Source organism: Peromyscus leucopus, chromosome 5 (genome assembly GCF_004664715.2).
Source record: "Peromyscus leucopus breed LL Stock chromosome 5, UCI_PerLeu_2.1, whole genome shotgun sequence".
NCBI lineage: Eukaryota > Metazoa > Chordata > Mammalia > Rodentia > Cricetidae > Peromyscus > Peromyscus leucopus.
This window is the reverse complement of record NC_051067.1, coordinates 30,446,266-30,469,995: the sequence shown is the minus strand read 5'-3', so window position 1 is coordinate 30,469,995 and position 23,730 is coordinate 30,446,266. Positions and strand designations below refer to the sequence as shown.

The 23,730-nt window shown below is 42.0% G+C and overlaps 1 protein-coding gene across 1 annotated transcript; it reads left to right on the top strand.

The window, feature by feature from the left end:
• The first annotated feature begins 2,316 nt into the window (after positions 1 to 2,316).
• Positions 2,317 to 12,024, top strand: LOC114701244 (serpin B9-like). The gene is made up of 7 exons (XM_028881272.2): positions 2,317 to 2,385; positions 4,154 to 4,331; positions 5,029 to 5,166; positions 5,626 to 5,743; positions 7,572 to 7,714; positions 9,409 to 9,564; positions 10,911 to 12,024. Exons 2-7 carry the CDS (start codon positions 4,164 to 4,166, stop codon positions 11,313 to 11,315), a joined length of 1,128 nt encoding a protein of 375 aa, XP_028737105.1. The 5' UTR covers positions 2,317 to 2,385; positions 4,154 to 4,163; the 3' UTR covers positions 11,316 to 12,024.
• Positions 12,025 to 23,730: the final 11,706 nt, after the last annotated feature.

The window sequence follows — 23,730 nt, the reverse complement described above, 5'->3', positions numbered from 1 at the left end:
AGTAGAAGAGAAAAAAGAGAAGGAGAGAAAGAAAAAGAAGTCTTTCTATGAACCTGATGCATACCTTCTGCTGATATGGCTGCTCACCTAATGGAGACTTGAAAAGTTGAGACTGGAACTTTGATGCATTTATTTCTTCCTTGGTGGATTTTTGATGTATGTAGTCACTTTTGACTGCCCTTTAGAAGAAGAACAGGATTCACTACAGTACTGTGGGGAGACCCCCACAACTCTAATAAAAAGAAAGGACAGGAGATGGTCAGAAGTTGTTGGTCAAAGCAGAGGAGCTGGAGAAGCTAGAGGAAGGGACGGTTGAAATCCCCCTGGGGTGGAGAACACAGGGTGACTGAGGAAGCAGATTCTGTACATAAGCAAGCCAACCTTCCTTCAAGCAAGATGAGACAGAAATCCAGAAGCCTCTGTCCCTTCAGCTGCTGTCACTCCGTGCTGGGTCAGGGGTCAGAAGACAAGGGGTGTGAGCAGCCTCTGTGGAAACATGGAGCCAAGCAACAGAAAATGAGCACCCTGGGGAAGAAATGGCACCAGGAAGCTTCTGGGAGGAAGAGATTGGTGAAAAGTTGCCGTCCATAAGCCAGGAAGGAGAGCACATAGAGAGGAAAGCTTTTTAGACTGAGTGTGTCACAGATAGTGTGAAATTGAGTGAGCTCTCAGGCTCAGCCAATTGGAACCTTGACCTTGGGGAGAACTACATGTGTGATCCTGTAGACAGTGTGAACTTTCACTATGACTGTGAAGACTCTAATGGTGGTGATCCCCAAAGTAACTTACTATGCTGAAGTTCTGTTTATGTATCTTCGTCTCATATATCTTAAATTGTTGATGTTTTAAAAGCTTGTCCTTAAATACTCCACCAGTTAAATATTAGACTTCTATTAAGTAAAAAGGGGAAAGGAAGGTTTCTTAGCAACTTTTTATGATCTAATTTTGGAGAGTCACCAAAGCCACATTGTAGGAACTGCTAAAACACTGAAGCCATGCTCTCCCTGGAGACACCTGCATGCTTAGGTGTGTCTCATCCTTTTTTTGCCTACTGGGCTCCCTCTGTATATTATTATTGTGTTTAAATATATATGTGTTTGTTTCTTAATAAATCCAATTCTACTTCATACTGGGTCATCCTGAAATTCCTTTCTGTGGCAGAGTCAAAAAGTGTGCCTTCACATGAGTCTAGGTTTCTGAAAAGAACTCAACCCACTCTGGGTGGTACAATGTAGCATGTTTGTGGCTCACTCCCAAGTTTCTGACACCTTGAACCAATAAGCAAAGGTATAAAAAACAGCAGGTTAGAAAAGAAGACCACATATTTCCTTCATAAGAAATGCTCATAACTGGGAAAAACATGCAGAAAAAAGATTAGTGTTTTCCAGGAAAGAAGGGTGGGTGTGGAAAATAGACACTGATAATGGGCAGTCCATTTCTTTCTGTCACTTACCAAAAGGATCTAGAACTGGATGGTGATGACTGTCACATAGTTCTGTAGGTAAACTAAAAGACACTGAATGTATGCTTTAAAGGACAAATCAGTTCCTTGAGACCAAAGGTTTCAGATATAAACGTGTGTGTCTTGGGACATAGTTCCTAAGCTGACATCAGCATGGTCAGGAGCAGACATCCCAAGGATGTAAGCAACACTCTAGTCTAGGAGATCAGTCTTCTGAACTCTGTGGGTACCAAGCACGCAATTGGTGCACAGACATGCATGCAGGTAAAACACCCACACACATAAAATACATTATTTTAATTATAAAAATTAGAGAAGCTGAGACACTTAAGAGACCAAATTTAAGGAAGTCTCTTCAGGGCATGAAAATAGTGATCCATGTTCAGGAATAGAGGACATGATTTCCTCTACTAACTTGCCTCAGTGTCTATTTCTGTTACTTTGTAAGGAGAAGTCTTCAAATGGAGCAGTCTGCAGTTAGAAAAGTCCCTTCTAGAACTTAGCACCAGGATTCTGTATGTGGGTCTACACTAGTGCAGACCTAACAGGAAGGACTCCAGGAGCCACCCCTTCACAACTGAGTCCCTTCTATGGATGGAGACTTGAGATCAGGAACAACTCTCATGTGTTCTTGGCATCCTGGGAATCCTTCTCCCTTGGCGACTGCCAACCAAAGACTCAAGATCCCACTAGTTTTTCTTTCTCTAGGACCTAGGTGTTCACTAACCCCCATCCATCCCCACCCTGCTGAGGACAGAGCAGGAAGAGGTCAGGCCAGTCCCTCTTCCTCTGGCCTGAGGCTCTGAGCATGATGTCAGCCTCCTGCAGTGAATAAAGGGCCTTCCTGAACAGGACAGGCTGCTAAGCTGCACTCCAGGAACATCAAGCCTTGAACACTGCACTGGGAGGCTGCAAGTTGGCAGGTAAGGGCTACTGGCTCTGTCCAAGGCTGTGAGACCTACAGGGTCTAGGATTAGAAGGTCCAGCCTAAGTCCAGGGGAAAGAACCCTAGGACCTGAGTGTTAGTAAAAGTGACAGAGGGCAGGTGGTGTCTGGTGGGCATTCACAGAGGTGATTTCTCTAAAAACCAGAACGCCATTGGCAATGAGGCTGGTCTTAGAGGTGGGGTCCTGAAGTTTTATTGACTCTTCTCTGTCAGGCATATGTGCTGCAGGGGGGATCTCAGGGGCCTTCTCCACTGTCCTCTGTCCTGCTTCCTCTCAGGTCCTACCACCTAGTCCATTTGACTATGTCCGCCCTCTCCTCAAGTACCTGTGAATTCATGTCTCTCTTACCTCTGTGCCCTGTAAAGATCAGAAGGCTCTACTCCAATCTGAGCACTCTTCATTCCAATCATAGAAATGAATGACTCCATATTGACTGGACATGGCCCCAAACCATTCTTTATGCTGAGCATGCTCACAGATGATTAGAATTGGTGTGCCAGACATCTCCTTTTCATTCAGAGAGCACTAACTGTGGTGAAGACAACAAACTGTAACAGAAAGAATTACAATCAGAAGTGGTAAAGAGATGAGGCCCTGAGGTGGTCCTGTCCCAATGAAGGAGGGAAGGGTGAGTAGTTTGGACTCAGTGACAGAGAGGGGGTAGATGACCTTCTGGGTGGAATGAACAGCACTTCAAGGATTCAGAAGCCATTTTAAAGGGACATGAGGATGAGCAATAATGTAGAGGTGGGAGCTGGGACAGATGAGAAGACCAACCAGAAGGTCAGTCATTTAAATAAAGCCGCCCCAACTTTCCTCAAGAACCCTGTGTGACATAAGAGGAGAAATCACAGGATCTATGCACACTTCCAGGATTATGTGCCCATCTCTCTGGGGAGAGAGAAGTATGGGTTATGATGATCTGAGACTCCCTAGACTATTTGATCGGCATTAAAGCACTGTAGGAAGTGCTCCGGAACACACTTCCAGTGTTCAAAGGTCATATGACAGTCAGAGCACAGCCATGGGATGTGCAAGGACTCAGATTTGGGATATAGTGACAGGGGCGGTCACTAAGTCTGGGCCAAGCTGCCATTAATAAGGGGTGACGTATGCTCCACAGAGAAAGAGCCTGGTGCCATTGGCTGATCAAGGCCTCCTGAGCAGCCACTGCAGGTGGATGCTCCCTGCTGCACAGCAGAGCTGGTGACACCAGCCTGTCTTTGGGTCTCATTCAGCATCTCCATGTCTGTCCTGTAGCAGCTGCAAATGCAGAGACTCTGTCTAATGCACACCTGGACATCTCAGAGGAGTCTTCACAGACAGACACAGAATGCAGCTTTGCTGAAGCCAGGCTAGAGGACCTGGATACTCATGTCTGTTTTCTTTTTCTCTTTCTCTTTTCCTCCTCCTCCTATTTATCTTTCACTCCATCATCTTCAGAGAGAGGAGCTGGTGTGTATGGAAGGAGACTGGAGTCCACCTCTCTCAGCTATGTCCTGTGTGCAGTCCTGATGATCTGACCTCTACCTATGCAGATGACACAGACACTAGTTTGGTCTGTTGCCATGACCACACTTAGATAATAACCTTAAGATTGGAAGGAATGTGACCAAGAATGAATTTTCAAATCCAATTTTAAGTACTTTTGAGCTTTGAATGAGAACCAAGAGTTCCACAGTCCCCTGAGTCAGGTCAATGAACCTTCAGTGTATATTGAGTACCATTTCTCCTTTGTCTCCAGACCCTGCATCATGAATACTCTGTCTGAAGCAAATGGCAACTTTGCCATCCACCTTTTAAAGATGCTCTGTGAAAACAACCCTTCAGAAAATGTTTGTTATTCTCCCATGAGCATCTCCTCTGCTCTGGCTATGGTCCTCTTGGGGGCAAAGGGAGACACTGCAGTCCAGATGTCTCAGGTAAGCTGTCTGTCACCCCTCACCTGCTTAACTTGCCTAAGGGCTGCTGAGAAGGGAAGGTAGGAATGTGTTCACACTGTGTCTTGGGGCAGGGGCCAAAGAGGAAGGAAACCATAGTCTCCTCAAGTATGACTTCTTAAAAGGGCAAACCATTTTCTGAGTAACATTTTGGAGGGAACTCTTCAAAATTTGTCCAGACTTCACTTAGCAAATGGTGCTAAATAATCTCATGCTAGGCTTGGTGGAATGGACCTTTAATAGCAGCTGCTAAGGAGACAGGAGGATCCCAAGTTCAAGGCTAGCCTGGGAAAGTCATTTTCACATGTAAAGGTGTTTGTGTTATTGTTTTATTTCTTTTTTAATTATATAGGAAGGGTGTTGGGTTTATAACTTAGAGCTCTTGTCTAGCATGACTGAGGACCTAGGTTCAGTTCTAATAGTGTAATGAGAAAAAGAGTTACTGAAATTACTGGAAGCATAGGTTGCTGAGATCTGTCTCATTTTTAGAGCAATAGACTTTGTAAGTATTCACTGGCAAGGAAGGTTAATTTCTCATTTTATTTGTTTTGATCCCAAACTGCCTTGCATCAGAGTCTCATGTAATTTACTTCCTGAGCCATCTCTTTAGCTTAAAAATTCCTTTTAAAATCCAAATGTTTCATCACTGAGCTCATAAAGATTCATTCTTCCTTCACAGGCACTTGGTTTAAACAGAGAGAAAGACGTTCACCAAGGCTTCCAGGGGCTTCTCCATATACTGAACAAGCCCAACAAAAAGTATGCGCTTAGAACTGCCAACAGGCTCTTTGCAGAGAGCACTTGTGAATTCCTCTCAGTAAGTTGTATCACTAGAATGACATCAATTATATTCAAATACTTGTTGCTATAGATCACAGGAGAAGGACCCTAGAGAATGTGATAAAATTAAGGATCAAGTTCTAGCCAGTGTGATGATACATACCTATAATATCCACATTTAGAAGGCTGAGACAGGAGGGTCACGAGTTCTAGGACAGGGTTGGCTATATAGAGAGACTCAATTCTATTACCTTCCCCAAAGACCACAATTATATAATGATATCTTGAAACATTTAAAATCTGGCTACTTAAAATTTTTATTTATTCAAGTCTGGTCATTCAAACTTACAAAGACCTAGTACATGAAGATGCTTGTTGCTTAAAATGACATTTATGATCATTTTAGTTTTGTTTTTTAATGCCACAGTATCAGAAGTTTGGGAAGCTTACTGACACTATTTTGCAATGTTGCCTCACTGAACATGTTTCTCTCCAGACCTTTAAGGAGTCCTGTCTTCAGTTCTACCACTCAGAGCTGGAGCAGCTGTCCTTTGTCAAAGCAGCAGAGGAGTCCCGGAAACACATCAACACGTGGGTCTCCGAACAGACTGAAGGTCAGGATTTCAAGTTATTTCACACCCACATTCTTGTCCTTTCCATCCATCCCTCCCTCCTCTTCCCTCCTCTTTCTCTTAACTTCCCTTCTCCCCCTCTGACTAATCTCACTGTTGTTTCAGAGAGTCAAACGGATGCAGACCAGCTAGGCCACATGGTATAATTTAGACCTCAGTGAATTCATGGAGATTTTACTCAGACACTTAGACTTTAGAAACACAATTGTTCGTGTATTTCTCTAAGAGAGAGGGGCTGATACAAATGTCCTGATTTCCGGTCTAACAGATTGCATTAGAAGACATGGATGGTCTGCAGTAATGGTAGGCCAGTTGACTCCACCATCTCTAAGATGGAGATGCATGGGTAGAAGTTCCCCATAATCTTGTCCTGGCCTGGATCTTCCTGCAGACTGTTTTGCCTGAGCCTGTACCACCTTTATTCTGACGAGGACTTCTGTTTCTGCTTCCACAGTTCCTGCCTCTCATCCCTTACTTGTATTTGGTGAAACTAGACATCATTTCCACTGAAAACACTCTGTCATGGACATTCAGTTACATTAACCTAAAGGAGCCTCCCATTTGGGGTTGAACTTTATTTATTTTTATTTCAGAGTTGGCATGTTCCAGTATTGGTCTTTGAGATCATTGAAATCACTTTCTAATATTTGAACCCCACAAATGCCTCTCTACCACTAGGTACATTTTTATTTCTACTAACAGAGATATTATAGAGTGAGAACCTTTTCTTAAAGACTCATCAATCATTTGCCAATTCTTGTTGGAGTCTTCACCTCTTGTGCACTCTTGATCTTGTAAGTTAGCACGGATTCTCTTCTCCATTGATGAAACTCATTAATACAGAAGAAGGGATTCTGTCCTTTCACCTGCATTATTTCTTCCAGGGATGGATTGCACTCCAAAGTATGTAATAACAATATTTCCTCCACAAGCTACTTTCTGCTTTGAGTTTCTGAACATGGAATGCTAGGTGAGATGCTGTATTAAACAGTCATGTATTAGTCAGTGTTCCCTAGAACAACACAATGAATGCATATTACAGAGGTGATTTAATAGATAGGCACACACAATACAGGTTAAGTAGTCCAATAGTGGCCATCTGCATGTGGAGAGGCTAAGAATCTGGTATCTGGCCAGTCTATGAAGCTGGAGACTTCAGCAATCTCAATCTGGCCTGGAAGGTCCAGAGTATTCCAGAGAGCCACTAGTCTTAGCACACATGAAAGTCTTAGCACACGTGAACTTCAGTGTCAGCTGAAAATGCAAGGTACAGTGGTATGAACAGTGTCGATGCACTCACCAGCAGGGACTGAGGCAGGCAGAGCAAAGCATTACTGCTTCTCTCTTGGTCTTTATATCAGGGCAGCACAGGAAGCTGTTGCTCACTTGGGAGAGTGTCCTCTCCATTAGTTACTCTTTCTGGGAAATGTCCTCACAGTCCTGCCCAGAGACAGTTCTCTTGGTTGATCCAGACCCAGTCAAGATGGCAACCATCAGTAGCAGGTGGGGAAACCCTGGTGCCCTGTGATCCCTTCCACATTTCCAGCTTCTTTGTTTTTCATCCTGGAGTCATTTTTTTCTGCTTTTCTGAAATCTACTTTTCTTGAGAGACTTGAATGTCTTTCACCATCCTCACCTTGGCCGTGTTCCTCCAGTGTCTATGACCTTGAGTCAAAAAGGGCGTTGGTAAGTTGTTTTGATTTATTTGTTCATATGTTTATGCACATTCAGCAATTGGTCCAGATGTCATATCAGTTCATTACTCACACGTGTATAGCATGAACCTGAATGAATCTCTGCTTCTCAAAAGGGAAAATTCCAGAGTTGCTGTCGAATGACTCAGTTGATGAAGCGACCAGGCTGGTTCTTGTCAATGCCTTATATTTCAAAGGGAAGTGGCATCAACCATTTGACAAAGATAGCACAAAGGAAATGCCCTTTAAAATTAACAAGGTAAGGAACAGTATTCAAAAGTTCATGCCAGTGTGATGAAGAGATTGCATGGAAAGGTGTAGTCATGAATGTGTAGCTCTGGGGCTCAGTAGTAGAATCCCACCCATGTCCTGTGTGGGTGCCAGGCTTGATCCTCAGCCCAGAAAGAGAGAGAACAGGAAAGCACAGAAAACCAATTGGAACATTTATTTTGAATGATGGTTAAACTCCATAAAAATGATAGGAATATAGAGTATTTTCTGCCTGTATTATTTTGCATTCTGTTGGTGGCTATTACTGCTTTTGATAATTTCTCATGTGACCATTGCTTCTACATCATTCCAGAAAATTTTCCTATAAGTTCCAGAATGTCAAAATTGAGCTGCTAAAGTAGTATATTGTCTGGACAGAGCATGATAGATAGAAAGCATGATAGATAGCAGGCTAGAAAGACATATGCAAACATTTATTTAGTGGTATAATTTTTAATCAAAAATCATTTGAAATTATTGGACAATTTGTCATAATTAAGCAGTATTTATACATTTCTAATACCGTAACAGGGTGATTAAGGTATCAGTCTTAATTGGAGTATAATTTGAATTAAAGTAGATATTAGGATAGCTTGCCCAAAGCATATAAAATACAATTTAATTCACTTTGGAGTCTTATGAATGTTAAACTCCTCATTCTTTTTTACTAGCAAAATTTAAAAAATATTATAAATGAATGAGTTCTTTTATTGGCTCCCTCACTTGTAAAGGGTGGATAAGAATGTTTTGCTTTGTATTGGGTCATCAGACTGTAATACATCACAAAGATACATGGAGTTTTGTTCAGAGGGAATGACTAACACATCAGAAATAGGATTTTTATCATTTAATATGCTCATCAATTATATTTAAGGAAACAACATGTAAGTAACAGAATAAATTTCATCAAATGACTGGATTACTGTCATAGTCATGTGAATGGGACTACAGACAGGTATATCCTCTCAGGAAACAGTCTGGAAACAGGAGCACGCATGCTCAGAGGTTCATGATGGGTCACAGCCTTCTACCCCACCACAGAGCAGAGAGCTCCAGAGCACAGACACTCACAGTCATAGAGCAGAGCTCCATCCTGATAGCCCATTAGGGAGAAGGAAAATCTCAGTTAAATGGCTACAAATTGGGGACCCTCTGGAAAGACCTCCATGTATCTTTGTGATGAAATTACAGTCTGATGACAGACAGAAAAATTTTATCAACCCTTTAAAAGTTGGGGGGCCACCTGGACAGAATCTCATGAATCTTTCTTTGATTTAATCCAATTGTTTTGGTTCTGATAGCCCAGGGGTATTTTTTAAAATACGGAAGTTGAACACATGAGAATATTTTAATTAAAATGATGCGTTAAATTTCAAAATTTGCTCTGATTCCACTTGTTGATGGAATATGACCTGAGAGTTGTAAGATGAAATAAACCCATCCTCCCCATATTGCCTTTGGTCATGGTATTTCATGACAACTATAGAACCCTATCTACAACAGTCCCATACTTGCTTACAACAAATATTTTTAATGAAAGCAGGAAGAGGCTGGCAGACATTAAGTGGTCAATGAAACATGAATAGTGTTTGCATTGTATTAATTGATATTAACTGCAGCTCATTTGGAAACCTTCTGAACTCTGTCAATAATGTCTTTTATGTCCTTGATTTGTCTGTTCAGAGAGAGCAAAGACCAGTGCAGATGATGTGTCAGGAAGACACTTTTAAACTCACCTACGTGAAAGAAGTTAAGGCACAGGTGCTGGTGATGCCCTATGAAGGCATGGAGCTGAGCTTTGTGGTCCTGCTCCCAGATGATGGTGTGGACCTCAGAAAGGTGAGGCGGGAAAGTCTGTAGCAGTTACCACTCTAAATGTCCATGAGAAGAATCCAGTGTCCCCGGTGTCCTTTCTCATTAGAGTAGAGCTCAATGTTTTCAACTTGGCACCAGTCATATGAGTATGTAGTTCTCACACACTCAGCTTCCAGCTAGGTGCAGTCCCTGTGTTTGAGGATCAAAGCTGTGTCCAAGACTTCCACTGTGGATTGTGAGACCTTGCCATATGACATAACTTCATCACTAGAATGGGAGAAATAGACCTGATAGGATGAAGTGAGGACAACCCAAACAAGAAACTTGGCACAGTGGTTGGAAAATAGTCCCCCTCCATAAATACAGCCCCATAGCATGATCTTTGTTAGTATTTTGTTTTAATTTCTGAGAACACAAAATAACAGAAAAATATTGCACGTTTACCCAAGAAAGAGGAAGAGGAGGGAGGCAGTTGGGAAGGGCAGAGTCAGGCACATCATAATGGCACATCTAGGACTCCCTTGTAGCAGGACACCCCATCCTCTGAATGGAGAGCAATGGAATATGCATGACCAAAGGAGTCTTTGTGAGCAAAACATCTCCCCTGGCTCATTCCATCCAGCTCCCTGACTGTGGCATCATTTCTCTAGTGTGTTAGTTTTTCATCATTGGCAAAATGCCTGACATCAACAATCTATGGGAGGAAGGATTTATGTTGGATCACAGATTCAAGAGGCTCATTTCAAGTTACCTTGCCCATCCATGGGTTTGATAGTGGTAGGTGCTTGTGGAAGAGACTGCAGACCTCTTAGTAAACAGGAAGCAGAGAAAGGAGAAACGACAAAGGACCAAGGATGACCTTCATAGGTACACCTCCAGTAACTACTTCCTTTATTAAGGGTTCAGAAGTGAGGCTTTCAGTGTAATTTTATATTTAAGCCACAACAGCTCAGAAAACACAAAGAATATCCCTAGATAAACATTCATTCTGATGTGGCCCACACCAAGTTCTATGTTTTTTATTAGTAATGATATACTATCTTCAGAGCTAAGTCTAGATTAAGAAAACAAAAGCAAACATAACCTATTCCATAATCTCCTGCACATGAACGCCTGTAAGAATTAAAGATGTCTCAGAAATGATGCAGAGGACAGCAAGGTCTTCCCAGTTCTGTGCTGCTTGGCTTCCATGCTTATCAGAGAAGCCTCATAAAAGCTAGTAAGACAGTGAGACCCTCATACTATCTGGCCCTGTGAATAGACAGTGCCCCCTGCAGGATGATGAAGGGAACTGAGAGCAGGTTGTACCCAGGATCCTCTCTGTAAGACCTCAACTGTGAATCTGAAAGTCTCTAATTCTGCTTTGCCAGGTGGAAAACAATCTCACTTTTGAGAAGTTAACATCCTGGACCAAACCAGACTTTATGAGGAGCACTGATGTTGAGGTTTTCCTTCCAAAATTTAAACTGCAAGAGGATTATGACATGAAGTCCATGTTTCAGCACTTGGGAATGGTAGATGTCTTCCAAGGGGGCAAGGCTGACTTGTCAGGAATGTCTCCACAGAGAGACCTGTGTCTGTCCAAGTTTGTTCACAAGAGTGTTGTGGAGGTCAATGAAGAAGGCACCGAGGCTGCAGCAGCCTCAGCTGGCATAGATGTGCCTTTCTCCTTAAGTGAAGTCAGAACATTCTGTGCAGACCACCCCTTCCTTTTCTTCATCAGGCACAATAAAACCAACACCCTCCTGTTCTGTGGCAGGTTCTCTTCTCCATAAAGGCACATTTACTATGTGGGAAACAGTTACTCCTACAGCTCTGTGAGGATGGGCATGTGGGGGACACCATGTTCCAAGATGAGGGCACTTTCCTCCTGGCAGCCTGATCTTAGGATGCCCACATTCCTCTCCCCTATCCTGACATTCATCAGTGCCCTTTGCCAGGTCACAGGATCACAGAGTGGTTGGGTTTCCTGTTGTGTAAACAACAAAGGAGACAAACATTTCTCACAAGAGAGACTACAAAGTTCTCGAGGGTGACCCCAAATAAACGCCCCCTCACTGCACAGACAAGCCATGCCAGCTCTACACGCTGTCCTGTCCTGGCTCCTTGACTCTCGCCATCACTCGCCTTAACCTGCTTACATCAGAGTAAATGCTTCTGTGGATGATGACAGCCACTGCAGTTTACTAGTGATTGGTCCTTAATGTTCCTTTTAACTTTATCTTCTTTGCTGTCCACCACTCACCGGGAATGTGCCCACCACTGTGTTAGGCTTGGGGACAGGTGTTGACAATGTGGTCCTCTAACAGCTGGCCTTTACTATCTGCTTTCAAGTTATCTAGCTGTCGTGAGAGCTGTCTTGGACTATCACATGTTATCCTTGTAGAAGTCATACTTCTGTAGACTATTGTGTTTGTCCACCATCAACTGTAATAGTTAAATTCTATGAAGTCCTTAAAGGTTATTTCAAAATAAATTTATTTTTCTGACCAACCATGTGTGCACTTTGAACATTAATTGAACCACGTAGAGAAGTTGCTTTATCTGTTAACCTTCTGCATCTTGAATAATCCCCCAACTAGAATCCATGGTCCCCAGGGGCCAGGGTTATGTCTTTCTATGCCATATGGTCCAGGCTGTGCTACTAACAGGCAGTTAGAAGTGATTTCAGCATGTAAGAGTGCCATAATGGGGCTGGACAGATGGCTCAATGTTAAGTCAGCTTGCTGGTCTTGCAGAGGACCCAGGCTTACTTCCCAGAACCCACATGACTGCTAACAACTTCCTGCAACCCAGTTTCAAGGAAGCTTATGCCCTCTTTCCTCTTCAATGGGCTTCTATACACACAGGGTCCACATATCCCCACTCAGACCCACACGCATACATATAAGTTTTAGAATAAGGACATTTCAAAAGAGAAGTTCCAAAAGTTTCATTAATGGTTGGATAATACCTACTATTGCCTTTTAAGGACTTTTTATTGCAATTATTCCTGTAACAGAAATCAACAATATGTGGATAAGAACTCCAGTGCCTGTCAGGGACATGCCATCTTCACCTTCAATCGCCTTTCAGACACATTGCATAACCATCAGGCACTGATTCTCCATTCTTTCCCACTTTGTAACTACCACTCTTCTCTGTTTCTGAAGATTTACCTAGTCTGTATATTTTTGTAGATTTTCACTCTGCTTTCTTAATAATGCCCTTTCATTCATACAAACTGAGTATTGTCAATGAAGTTCCTCAAATTTAATATTATTTTTATCATTCAGTCTATCCTTGCCACCGCAAAGAAACCCACTGCCATGCTCAAGGTCAAAAAGAACTGCCGCTATGTTTTCCTCCAAGGCTTTCATGGCTTGTGGCCATAATATTATTTCACTGATCAAGTTTAAATTATATTTCATGTATGGCATGAGGTAGGAGCTCAATGTGATTCTTTTATATATAAACATCCAGTTTTCCCAGTCTGTGTTCATTGCTTTTGAATTGAAGATAGTGTTGACGACCCATGAAAAGGACAAGTATTGCTTTAACTTGTGTGGTAGTGTAGAAGTTACTCATTTACATATACTGAACAACATCGTAAGACTGAAGAAATATCAGAAATCAATGCTAAATGACGAAAAACAGATAAAAATGTCTGTAAGTCAGGGATCTGAGAAATGGCTCAGTGGGTGAAGATTTTTCCTGCCATGCCTGACAACTGCAGTTTGTTTCTCAGAATGCACCTGGGGAAGAGGAGAACCGTGTCCAGCAAGTAGTCCTCTGACCTCTCTGTGAGCACCACACACACACACACACACACACACACACACACACACACACACACACATACACACACAGTTCAATGGATAAATAACCATATAAATCAGATAAAATCAGTCAATAAGTTAATAATCAGGAAAATACACATAAAATACCATCAATTTGCTGTCAGGAAGAAATCTTATCAGGGGAAGCCAGGGAGTAGTGTAACAGGGGGCCATGGGATTACAAAACTGATAATGCTCTCCCAGGACATACTCTGGTCATATCTTTAGTCAGCTGTGTGTCCAGCATTTTCTAAGGTTCACTCCAGCACATATCTTAGTGATGTCACCCACTAGTCCACGAAAGGAGAGTGCCTTGGATGCTCTCTGTAGACACATTTGTAGCAGTAAAGAAATGAACCCAGGTGTCTATCTCATACAGTAGTTAAGAAAGCATGCTGCACACTGAATACAGAACAGGAGTTAGAAAGTTGTGCCGTCTCTTTTTAAGACAACCTGAAAAGATGGTGAACCACACTAGCTGGCTTCCTCTTCAATGTAGAGTTTCATATACAAGATTGTTTTGAAAAACCTGAGGAAAATCACAAGCCACCCCTAACACCTGCTGCCACCTTCTTCCCAAAAAGGGCCCACACCATCTCTTCTCTTCAGGTCACATTCTCTCTCTTCTGGGTCCTCCAAGACTTGCTGATCCATTCCAGGGCCAGCTGAATGGAAACTCCACCCCTTTTCAATTGAACAACGAACCAGAGACATAAACAGAAATCCAGTAACATTTTCCCTTTTTTGGCTAATAAAAAGGGAAAGGTTCTAACTCTAACATAGTAAAACTATATACAATAAGAATTTTTTTTTTGTTTTTTTTTTTTCAAGACAAGGTTTCCCTGTGTAGTTTGGTGCCTATCCTGGATCTCACTCTGTAGACCAGGCTCTGCCTCCCGAGTGCTGGGATTAAAGGTACAATAAGAATTATTATCAAGTATTGTCCAAATAGAAAAGAAAGTTAATAATCTTAATAAAAAAGAAACTACATACAACAAGAACAATTATCAAGCAAGAAATACATTTTCAATGTCCAGTCTATAAGTACTTGGCAAATTTAGAGAGATTATTCTGTTATTAACCTGAAGAGTGCAAAGTTTTGTACCTAAAATATCTTTTTACCATGACTCAGGGGAACTACAACTGTCTAGTCTTCACCCTTCACCCTTTTTCTTTTAAGAATGAGATCCCTGAACCTAATCTCATATATATATATATTACTATACTCAAAAACAACTTGTTACTAACCCCCTTATATGATGAAAAATATTGATAACCCAGTGTAAGACCAAAAATCAACCACTCCACCTTTTGAAATGTGGGTGTCATGTTCTGAAAATTACTTCCTGTTGTCTGGGGAGCAGACAGGTTCTAAGGAACCCTGAAAAAATTGAATCAATGGTTAAGTCTTGGGAGACTAGCTGTATCATTTGTTGCCAGACTCTGTGGAATGGGAAAGTGTAAGGCTTATCTGAAGTCCTGGCTGGAGTAGTACATGAGGGTGGACCATCTCAGCTAGCTACCTTGGAATTGTCCTGAGCAGTTTGTAGTTCAAAGCATAATAGTCAAACTTATAATTAGGTTAGGTATGTTCTCAAAGTCATACACAGATAAATTTAGACAGATAAATGGTCTTCAAACACTTCAAAGACCTATAGAATATGGCATCTAATATGTGTAACCACATAAGGCTTTTTATGACAGTGATACATGTCTGCTTGTGACAGCACTCATTTACTTCAAAAGATGATGGCCTTCGAAAAACCTCCATATGGAGTTTGCTTTCTTTATGTAAAAAGCTAGTCATTTGAGCAAAGAAACTGTCCTTGCCTCAATTGCTGACTGTATACTATACAAACTGGACCAGCAGGAGGCAAAACAAGGTGACTGTCAAACTTTGTCAAGACAAGGTAGGCCAGGCCTTGAAAATTCCTGCTTCTCAAAAATGTCTGTCAGATATACTAGGCCTATAGGCCAAAGTTGGATACTCCAACATTACAAAAGAAACTAGGATTACTATTTAGGCAGCCAAATGTCCCTGTTGTTAGGCAACATATTACCCTTCTGGGGTCTTTGATGGAGTTAAAGACTCGATAGTCATAGTTAAACTTTTCCTTAGTTATGACAAAAGGTAAATTAGGTATAAAACTTTAGAGTCATAAAGATAAGATAGATAATAGAGTATTTTCTTTAAGTTTGCCAAATAAAATGGACTTTATAGTGTAACTATAATTCTTACTGGATAACTGGTTCTTGTTGTATATAATTTTACTCTGTTGAAGTTAAAATCTTTTTTAATTAGAAAAAAAAGGGGGAATATGGAGTATTCCTTTATACTGTGTGATTATATGTCACTGTGACTGGTTTAATAAAGAAGCTGACTGGCCAATAGCTGAGCAAAATAAGGTTAGGCAGGAGAGCCAAACTGAGTGACTTGGTTGGGAAAAGAAAGGTAGAGTCAGAGGAGTTCCAAGCAGATGCAGAGAGAAGCATACCCTCCTGAGAAAAGGTACCAAGCCATGTGGCAAAGCATAGATAAGAAATATATGCTAATTTAAATGAAATAGCTAGTAACAAGCCTGAGCTATTGATCACATATTTATAATTCATATTAAGTCTCCATGTAGGTCATTTGGGAACTAGTATGAGAAAGAAACATCTGCCTATGAACACTATTGACAGTTCAAGGCATGTCTTAACAGACTTGTAAAATACCGGGAACTACCCCCGGTGGTAGACAGGTCCCAGGAGAAGATGTAAGGCGTTGGTGTGAGTGGAGTGAGCCAGGCCATGGTGGTCGGGAGAATCTTGCAGCCTGAGTGCTCCTTTATTTATACAGAATTTAGTAAGCAGGGATACATTCATGTTGTTCTAAAACATATCATTTCTGTTTTTGGACATATGTTTTACTTCCTCTTGCTCATCTTTTAGTTGTCATTGTGACTAAACTGTGACAGAAGAGAGTTATCATTTCCAATCATTTTCCCTCAAGTTTTGACATTATTAATAAACAGACTTATCATTTTTATTCATTAACCCTATAACCCAATTTTTAAGAATCTAGAGGCATATGACAGCCTGTTTTCAAGCTGGTAGCTTTTGTGGCTACAAGGACATTAAACCAGAACAAAATTTTCAAGCCAGCCTGGGCATATGGTCATGTCCCAAGCAGTGTATTATTAACTCTTAATGGTCTGAGTACCCCAGAAAAATCCTCAGGCCAACGCTGCTACAGTTATTATTCAAATTTTGCCATAATACAATGTTGACATTTATATCATTATAAAATTTGTTTATAAGTCTAATCCTGGCATTGTTATGTTCCTTGTTCATATGACACCATAGTGGCTCTGCATGAGCAAACTTTCCTAAGAGAGGGAGGTCCTGATATCTCATTCTTTTATTATCTTTCCACTCCATACTGTGTTCCTCAGTATAAGTCTCTGTGTAGGGCTGAAGTAAATTCAGCTAATCTAACTTTGTTGCTGTATATGTATAGGAAGGCTCTTTAGAAAATCATGCTTCTCTGATGAGTCTGTCAGGTATGCTAAGCATGTAGGCTGAAGATGATGCCCCAAAGTTACAGAGAAACCTCAGGCGACTGTCCAGGCATCTGGCTGTTTCTGTCATAACTCACATTTTTTAGAAGTTGCTTGTTTACACTTCCTATTTTACTAGGTAGTATTATTTCCATCTCGGGTTTCTGAGGGAGTTGAAGATTAGATAGTTATAGTTTTCCTTGTTAAGAAATTCAGAGCCGGGCGGTGGTGGCACACGCCTTTAATCCCAGCACTCGGGAGGCAGAGGCAGGTGGATCTCTGTGAGTTCGAGGCCAGCCTGGGCTACCAAGTGAGTTCCAGGAAAGGCGCAAAGCTACACAGAGAAACCCTGTCTCGAAAAAACAAAAAAGAAAAAGAAATTCAGAAAAGAAACTCACTAAAGAGGTGTAAAGTGTATAAGTTTGAAAGATATCAAAAGATAGTTTTGATGATGCAAATTAGGATAGAAGGTAAATTAGATACAATCCTTTGGATTCACAAAAATAGGATAGATAATGGAATATTTTCTCTGAATTTGTCAAATGCAAATGGACTAGACATTGTTGAAGTATTTATTGCTTGTATATTTTGTATATAGTTATTGTACTTATTGTATATAGTTTTTCTTTATATTAGTTATAACTTTTTTATTTTAGACAAAAAAGTTTAAATGTGGTTGTATATTGTGTTCCCCAATATATTGTGCACTCTAATAAAGCTTATCTAAAGATCAGAGGAAAAAGCCAGCCACTATATTAAACATAGAAGTCAGGCAATGATAGCACATGCCTTTTATCCTAGCATTTGGGAGGCAGAGAGCCATCCAGATCTCTGTGAATTCAAGGCCATATGGGGAACAGAGCCAGGCACAGTGTCACATGCCTTAAATTCCAACACTAGTTAACCATAAATGTCTCAAGGTCTGGACAGAAATACAGGAAGTGACAGAGCTGGGCAGGAAGAGGAATTGTTGTAGCTGGGCAGAGAAAGAAAGTGAGATGGCAGGGAGAGAAAGGCATATGGGCATGGGTATACAGGAAGTAGGTCTCTTTGGAAGCTGAGGAGTTGGTGAGCTGAGGTTATCTTTGGCTTGTCCTATTCCTCTCTGATCTCTCAGTTTTTCACTCCAATATCTGGCTCTGTGTTTTTTATTAATAAGACCTTTAAACTGCTTCAGTGATGTGGGACCAAAGTGACAAGTGTCCCCAAGAACACAAGTTAAGGCAGGAGATGGTCAGAAGTTGTTGGTCAAAAGCAGAGGAACTAGAGAAGCTAAAGGAAGGGACAGTAGAAATCCCCCTGGGGTGGAGAACACAGGGTGACTGAGGAAGCAGATGCTGCACGTAATCAAGCCAACCTTCCTTCAAGCAAGATGAGACAGAAAGCCAGAAGCCTCTGTCCCTTCAGCTGCTGTCACTCCCTGCTGGGTCAGGGTTCAGAAGACAAGGGGTGTGAGCAGCCTCTGTGGAAACATGGAGCCAAGCAACAGAAAATGAGCACCCTGGGGAAGCCAATGGCACCAGGAAGCTTCTGGGAGGAAAAGATTGGTGAAAAGCTGGCCATCCACAAGCCAGGAGGAGAGCACATGGAGAGGAGAGATTTCTAGACTGAGTGTGTCACAGATAGTGTGAAATTGAGTGAGCTCTCGGGCTCAGCCAATTGGAACCTACACTGAAGAAAAAGGAGAAGATATAAAAATGACAAAAGGTAGACTACTGAATGTATTATGAAAAGAAAAAAGAGAGAATATGAATATGATAAGATAAAAAGGGAGATTATGGAATCTACTTTTAAAAAGGAACTATTTGTTTTAAATAAGATAAGTAATGAAAATTCTTTGGTCTGAGTTTATCAGATGTTACTGGCCTAGACGTTGTTAATATATATAATGGAGTTTTTATCTGAATCTGTCAAATGTTAATGGACTAGACATCATTAATGTAATTTTTGGCTGTATAGATTGTATATACTTATTGGATAGTTTTTCTTGTATTAGTTATAAGCTTTCTTTAATTTTAGACAAAAAGAGAGGAAATGTGGTGGTATTGTGTTCCCCAAAATATTGTGTACCTTAATAAACTTATCTGGAACCTTGGGGAGAACTACATGTGTGATCCTGTAGACAGTGTGAGCTTTTAGTGTGTCTGTGACATCTTTAATGGTGGTGTTCCCCAAGGAAGTTTTGTTTATGTATCTTGGTCTCAGATAGCTTAAATTTTTGATGTTTTAAAGGCTTGTCCTTAAATACCCCACCAGTTATATATTGGACCTCTATGAAGTAAAAAGGGGAAAGGAAGGTTTCTCAGCAACTTTTTATGCTGTAACTTTTAAGAGCCACCAAAGCCACCTGTGTAGCTACCACTAAAACACTGAAGCCATGCTCTCCCTGGAGACACCCGTATGCTTAGGTGTGTCTCATCCTTTCTTTTCCTACTGGGCCCCCCTCTGTATATTATTATTGTGTTAAATATGTATGTATTTGCTTCTTAGTAAGTCCAACCCTATATCATACTGACTCAACCTGAAATTCCTTTCTGTGGCAAAGTCCAGAATTGTGCCTTGACCTTAGTTGAGGTCTCTGGAAAGACTCAACCCGCTGCAGGTGGCATTGTATAACGTGTCTCTGGCCCTTACCTCCGTCACTGTTACCTTGAACCTGTAAGGTTGAGCCTTGAAAATATTGGGTCAGGAAAGAAGACCACACACATGGCCACATAATTCATTCACAAGAAATGCTTATAAACTGGGAAAACAAGCAGAAAAGAGATTTGCCTTTTCCAGGAAAGGAGGGTGGGTGTGGGAAATAGATATTGATAATCGGCAGTTCATTTCTTTTTCTCAGTCACCATAAGGATCTAGAATTAGTGATTATTGTCATGTAGCTTTGAGTAATTATACTCAAAGCCACTGAAAGTGTGCTTTAAAGAACAAATCACTACCTTGAGACCAAAAGTTTCTAATATAAATACATCTGTCCTGGGACATAGTTCCTAAGCTTACATCAGCATGGCCAGGTAGACAAACATTCCCAGGATTTAAGAAACACTCTAGGGGATCCCAGGCTGTCTTTCGGCCTCTGTGGGCATGAGGCAGGCAATTGGTGCACAGACATACATGTAAGTAAAACACCCACACACATAAAATGCATTATTTTGATTAAAATAATTAAAGAAGGTGAGACACCTAAGATGCCAAAGTTGAGGAAGTCTCCTCCCTTTGAGGCCTGTGGATAGAAGTTGTTCAGGGATGGAGGACATAATTTCCTGTACAAATTTACCTCAATGTCTATTTCTGTCACTTACAAGGAAGAGTCCTCCAGTGGAACACTGTACACCCCAGCAGTTGGAAAAGTCTCTTCTCAAAGTTAGCATCAGGATTCCCCATGTGGGTCTACGCTAGTGGAGACTTAACAGGATAGCCGACTCCCTCACAGCTGAATCCCTGGCATGGATGCAGACTTGGTATAAGCTACAGCCACCAGGTGTTCTTGGCATCCTGACGAACCTTCTCCCTTGATGCCCTGTTAGCCAGAGACCAAAGGCTCCCACTAGTTTTGCTTTCTCCAGGACCCAGGTGTTCCCCAACGCCCACACAATCCCTATGCTGCAAAGGACAGAGCTGGATGAGGACAGACTTGTACCTCCACCCCTTGCTTGGGGCTTTGAATATGCCAGCACCCTGCAGTAAATAAAGGGCCTACCTGAAGAGGGTAAGAAGTTAAGCTGCACTCCAGGGGCATTAAGCCATGAATGCTTCCATGAGGGACCACAAAGGTGGAAGGTAAATGTGCATCGCTCAATCCAGGGCTATGGGATGGGCAGAGGCCAGCTTTAGAAGGTCCATCCAGAGTCCAGGAGAAGGAACTCCAGGACCTGAGTGTTAGTAAAAGTGACAGGGGGCAGGTGGTGTCTAGTGGGCGTTCACAGAGGTGATTCTCTAGAAACCAGTGTGGCCAGTGGTAGTGAGGGTGTTCTTAGGGCTAGATAGAGTCCTGAAGCTGTATTGACCCATCTCAGTCAGGCATAGGTGCTGCAGGGTCTCAGGGACCTTGCCCACTGTTCTCTGTCCTGCTCCCCCTCATATCCTACAACATAGCCCATTTGATTTTCTCTGACATCTTCTCAGGATCTGCAAAACAATGTCTCTTACTTCTGGGCCCTTTTAGATCAGCAGGCTCTACTCCAATATGAGCATCTTCATTCCCATTTTAAAATTAAGTGATCCTGTATTGACTGAACATACCACCAAACCCAGCTTTAGCCTGAGCATGCTGCCAGGTGCTTCCAATTAGAGTGCCATAAATCCCCCTTGCCTTCAGAGATCTCTGGGTATGGTGGAGACAACAATCGGTAAGAGAAAGGAGTGCACTTAGAAATGATGAGCAGACCTGGGTTGAGGCAAGAGCATCGGAGTAACATAGCAGAAGCCCTGAGGTTGTCCTGTCCATAACAGTTGAGTAGTTTCAACTCACTGACAGGAATGTGGTAGATGACCTTCTAGGCAGTATAAACACCACTTCAAGGATTCAGAAGCAACTTTAAGGGGACATGAGGATGGGCAATAATGTAGGGGTGGGAGCTGGGTCAGATGAGAAGACCAACCAGAAGGCCAGGCATTTAAATAAAGACACTCCAACTTTCCTGAAGAGCCCTGGAGTAGGTAAGGGGAAGAGTCATAGGATCTAGGCACACTCTCAGGATGCTATATTCTTCTTTCTGGGGAGAGGGAAGAAGTACACGTTGTAATGTTCTGAGGGTCCCTAGGCTATTTGATCTGCATTTAAGCATACTAGGAAGCACTCTGAAACACACTTCCAGTGTTCAAATGTCATATGACAGTCAGAGCACAGCCATGGAATGGGCAGGGTATCAGATTTGGGTTAAGATGTTAGGAGCAGTCACTTAGTCTAGGTCAGTCTGTCCATTCATCTGGGAGTGAGGTATGCTCCACAGAGAAACAGCCTGGTGCCATTGGCTGATCAAGGCCTCCTGAGCAGCCACTGCAGGTGGATGCTCCCTGCTGCACAGCAGAGCTGGTGACACCAGCCTGTCTTTGGGTCTCATTCAGCATCTCCATGTCTGTCCTGTAGCAGCTGCAAATGCAGAGACTCTGTCTAATGCACACCTGGACATCTCAGAGGAGTCTTCACAGGCAGACACAGAATGCAGCTTTGCTGAAGCCAGGCTAGAGGACCTGGATGCTCATGTCTGTTTTCTTCTTCCTTTCCTCCTTTCCTCTTCCTCCTATTTATCCTCCAGGCCACCATCTTCAGAGAGAGGAGCTGGTGTGTATGGAAGGAGACTGGAGGACACCTCTCTCAGCTATGTCCTGTGTGCAGTCCTGATGATCTGACCTCTACCTATGCAGATGACACAGACGCTAGTTTGGTCTGTTGCCATGACCACACTTAGATAATAATCCTAAGATTGGAAGGAATGTGACCAAGAATGAATTTTCAAACCCAATTTTAGGTACTTAGGAGCTTTGAATGAGAACCAAGAGTAGAGTCCCAGATTCCCCTGAGTCAGGTCAATGAACCTTCAGTGCTGTGTTGAGTACCATTTCTCCTTTGTTTCCAGACTCTGCATCATGAATACAATGTCTGAAGCAAATGGCAACTTTGCCATCCACCTTTTAAAGATGCTCTGTGAAAACAACACTTAGGAAAATTATGTTATTCTCCCATGATCATCTCCTCTGCTCTGGCTATGGTCCTCTTGGGGCAAAGGGAGACACTGCAGTCCAGATGTCTCAGGTAAGCTGTCTGTCACCCCACACCTGCTTCACTTGCCTAAGCGCTGCTGAGAAGGGAGGGTAGGAATATGAACACACTGTGTCATGGGGCAGGGGCTCAAGAGAAGCTAAGACAGAGTCTCCTCCAATAAGACTTATTTATTTGTTTATTTATTTATAATTTATATACATTGGTGTTTTGCTTGCATGTGTGTCTGTATGAGGGTGTCAGATACCATGGAAAAGAGGTACAGACAATTATGAGCTGCCCTGTGGAATGAACCTTTGTCTTCTGGAAGAGCAACCAGCGTTTTCAACTGCTGAGCTATCTCTCCTGCCTCCCCAGTAAGACTCCTTTAACAGTAATACATTCTCTTGAGTAACAACTCGGAGGAAACTCTCAGAATTTTGTCCAGACTTCACTTACATAATGGAGCAAACCAAATTTCATGCCAGTCCTGGTGGCACAGGCCTTTAATTCCAGCTACTACAGAGACTGAAACAGGAAGATGCCAAGTCCTAGGCTAGCCTGGACAACTTAGTTTCAAATGCAAAAAAAAAAGTAATGGAGCGAGTGGGCTATGATTATAACTCAGTGATAGAGCTCTTGGCTCTTATGCTTGAGACCCTAGGTTCAATCCAAATAGTGCAATGCGCTAACAGAGAGAGAGAGAGTAAGACTGAAAATCTCTTCTTAAAGACTCAGCATTTATTTGTGAATTAATTGTTGGAGTCTTTACCTCTTATGCACTCTTGATATCATAAACTAGCAAGGATTCTCTGGACCATTGAAAGGATACTCCTTATTAAAGAAAAAGGGAGTCTGTCCTTTTCCTGCATTATCTCTTCCAGGGATGGACAGTACTCCAAAGTATAGAGTAGTAATATGTCCTCCACAAAGAACTAGACATGACATGGAGTGCTCAGTGAGACACTGCATTTAACATTGGTATGTTAGTCAGAGTACTCTAGAAGAACAGAATGAATGTATATTACTAAGGGGATTTCATAGACTGGCACACATAATACAAGCTGAGTAGCCAGACAGTGGCCATCTGCATGTGTAGAAACTGAGACTGGGGTAGCTGCTCAGTATGTGG

Excerpts from the sequence above, each read along its gene's own strand:
- LOC114701244 (XM_028881272.2), top strand. The coding sequence starts at position 4,164 with ATGAATACTCTGTCTGAAGCAAATGGCAACTTTGCCATCCACCTTTTA. Across the intron at positions 5,744-7,571 it reads GGTCTCCGAACAGACTGAAG|GGAAAATTCCAGAGTTGCTG; the intron begins GTCAGGATTTCA and ends GCTTCTCAAAAG. Across the intron at positions 7,715-9,408 it reads TGCCCTTTAAAATTAACAAG|AGAGAGCAAAGACCAGTGCA; the intron begins GTAAGGAACAGT and ends TTGTCTGTTCAG.